Source organism: Onychostruthus taczanowskii, unplaced genomic scaffold (assembly GCF_017590055.1).
Source record: "Onychostruthus taczanowskii isolate IOZ18803 unplaced genomic scaffold, ASM1759005v1 scaffold8179, whole genome shotgun sequence".
Classification (NCBI taxonomy): domain Eukaryota; kingdom Metazoa; phylum Chordata; class Aves; order Passeriformes; family Passeridae; genus Onychostruthus; species Onychostruthus taczanowskii.
In genome coordinates this window covers 1-305 of record NW_024506089.1, presented here as the reverse complement: position 1 = coordinate 305, position 305 = coordinate 1, and the positions used below count along the sequence as shown (strand labels likewise).

The 305-nt window shown below is 79.3% G+C and overlaps 1 protein-coding gene across 1 annotated transcript; it reads right to left on the bottom strand.

Annotated features, from left to right (window-relative positions):
- Positions 1–21: 21 nt before the first annotated feature.
- On the bottom strand, positions 22–302 carry LOC121346544 (relA-associated inhibitor-like; the record flags this gene model as incomplete). The annotated part of the gene is made up of 1 exon (XM_041424427.1): positions 22–302. A coding segment is annotated over one exon (281 nt), but the record flags the coding sequence as incomplete, so codon positions are not given.
- Between the last annotated feature and the right edge of the window lie 3 nt (positions 303–305).

The following is a 305-nucleotide window of genomic DNA, read 5'->3' as shown; positions in this document are numbered from 1 at the left end:
GGAGGAGGAGGAGGAGGAGGCGACAAAGGCAGCGCCACCTCCGCGCCGCCATCCCCCGGTGCTGCCGCCGTGCCGGGCCGGTGCAGCAGGCGCGGGATCAGCTGCCGGTAGTGGCGGGTGCGCGCCGGGGCGGCGGCGGGCCCGGGGCTCTGCTCCATGGAGCCCCGGCGCTTGAGCGGCCGCGGCATCTCCGCCAGAACGCGGGCGACCTCCTGGAACTCGGGCACCCGGCGAGCCTCGGGGGGCAGCAGCGGCTGCAGCCGCGTGGGGCTCAGCGGCCGGGCCGGGGGTCCCTCCGGGGGTCC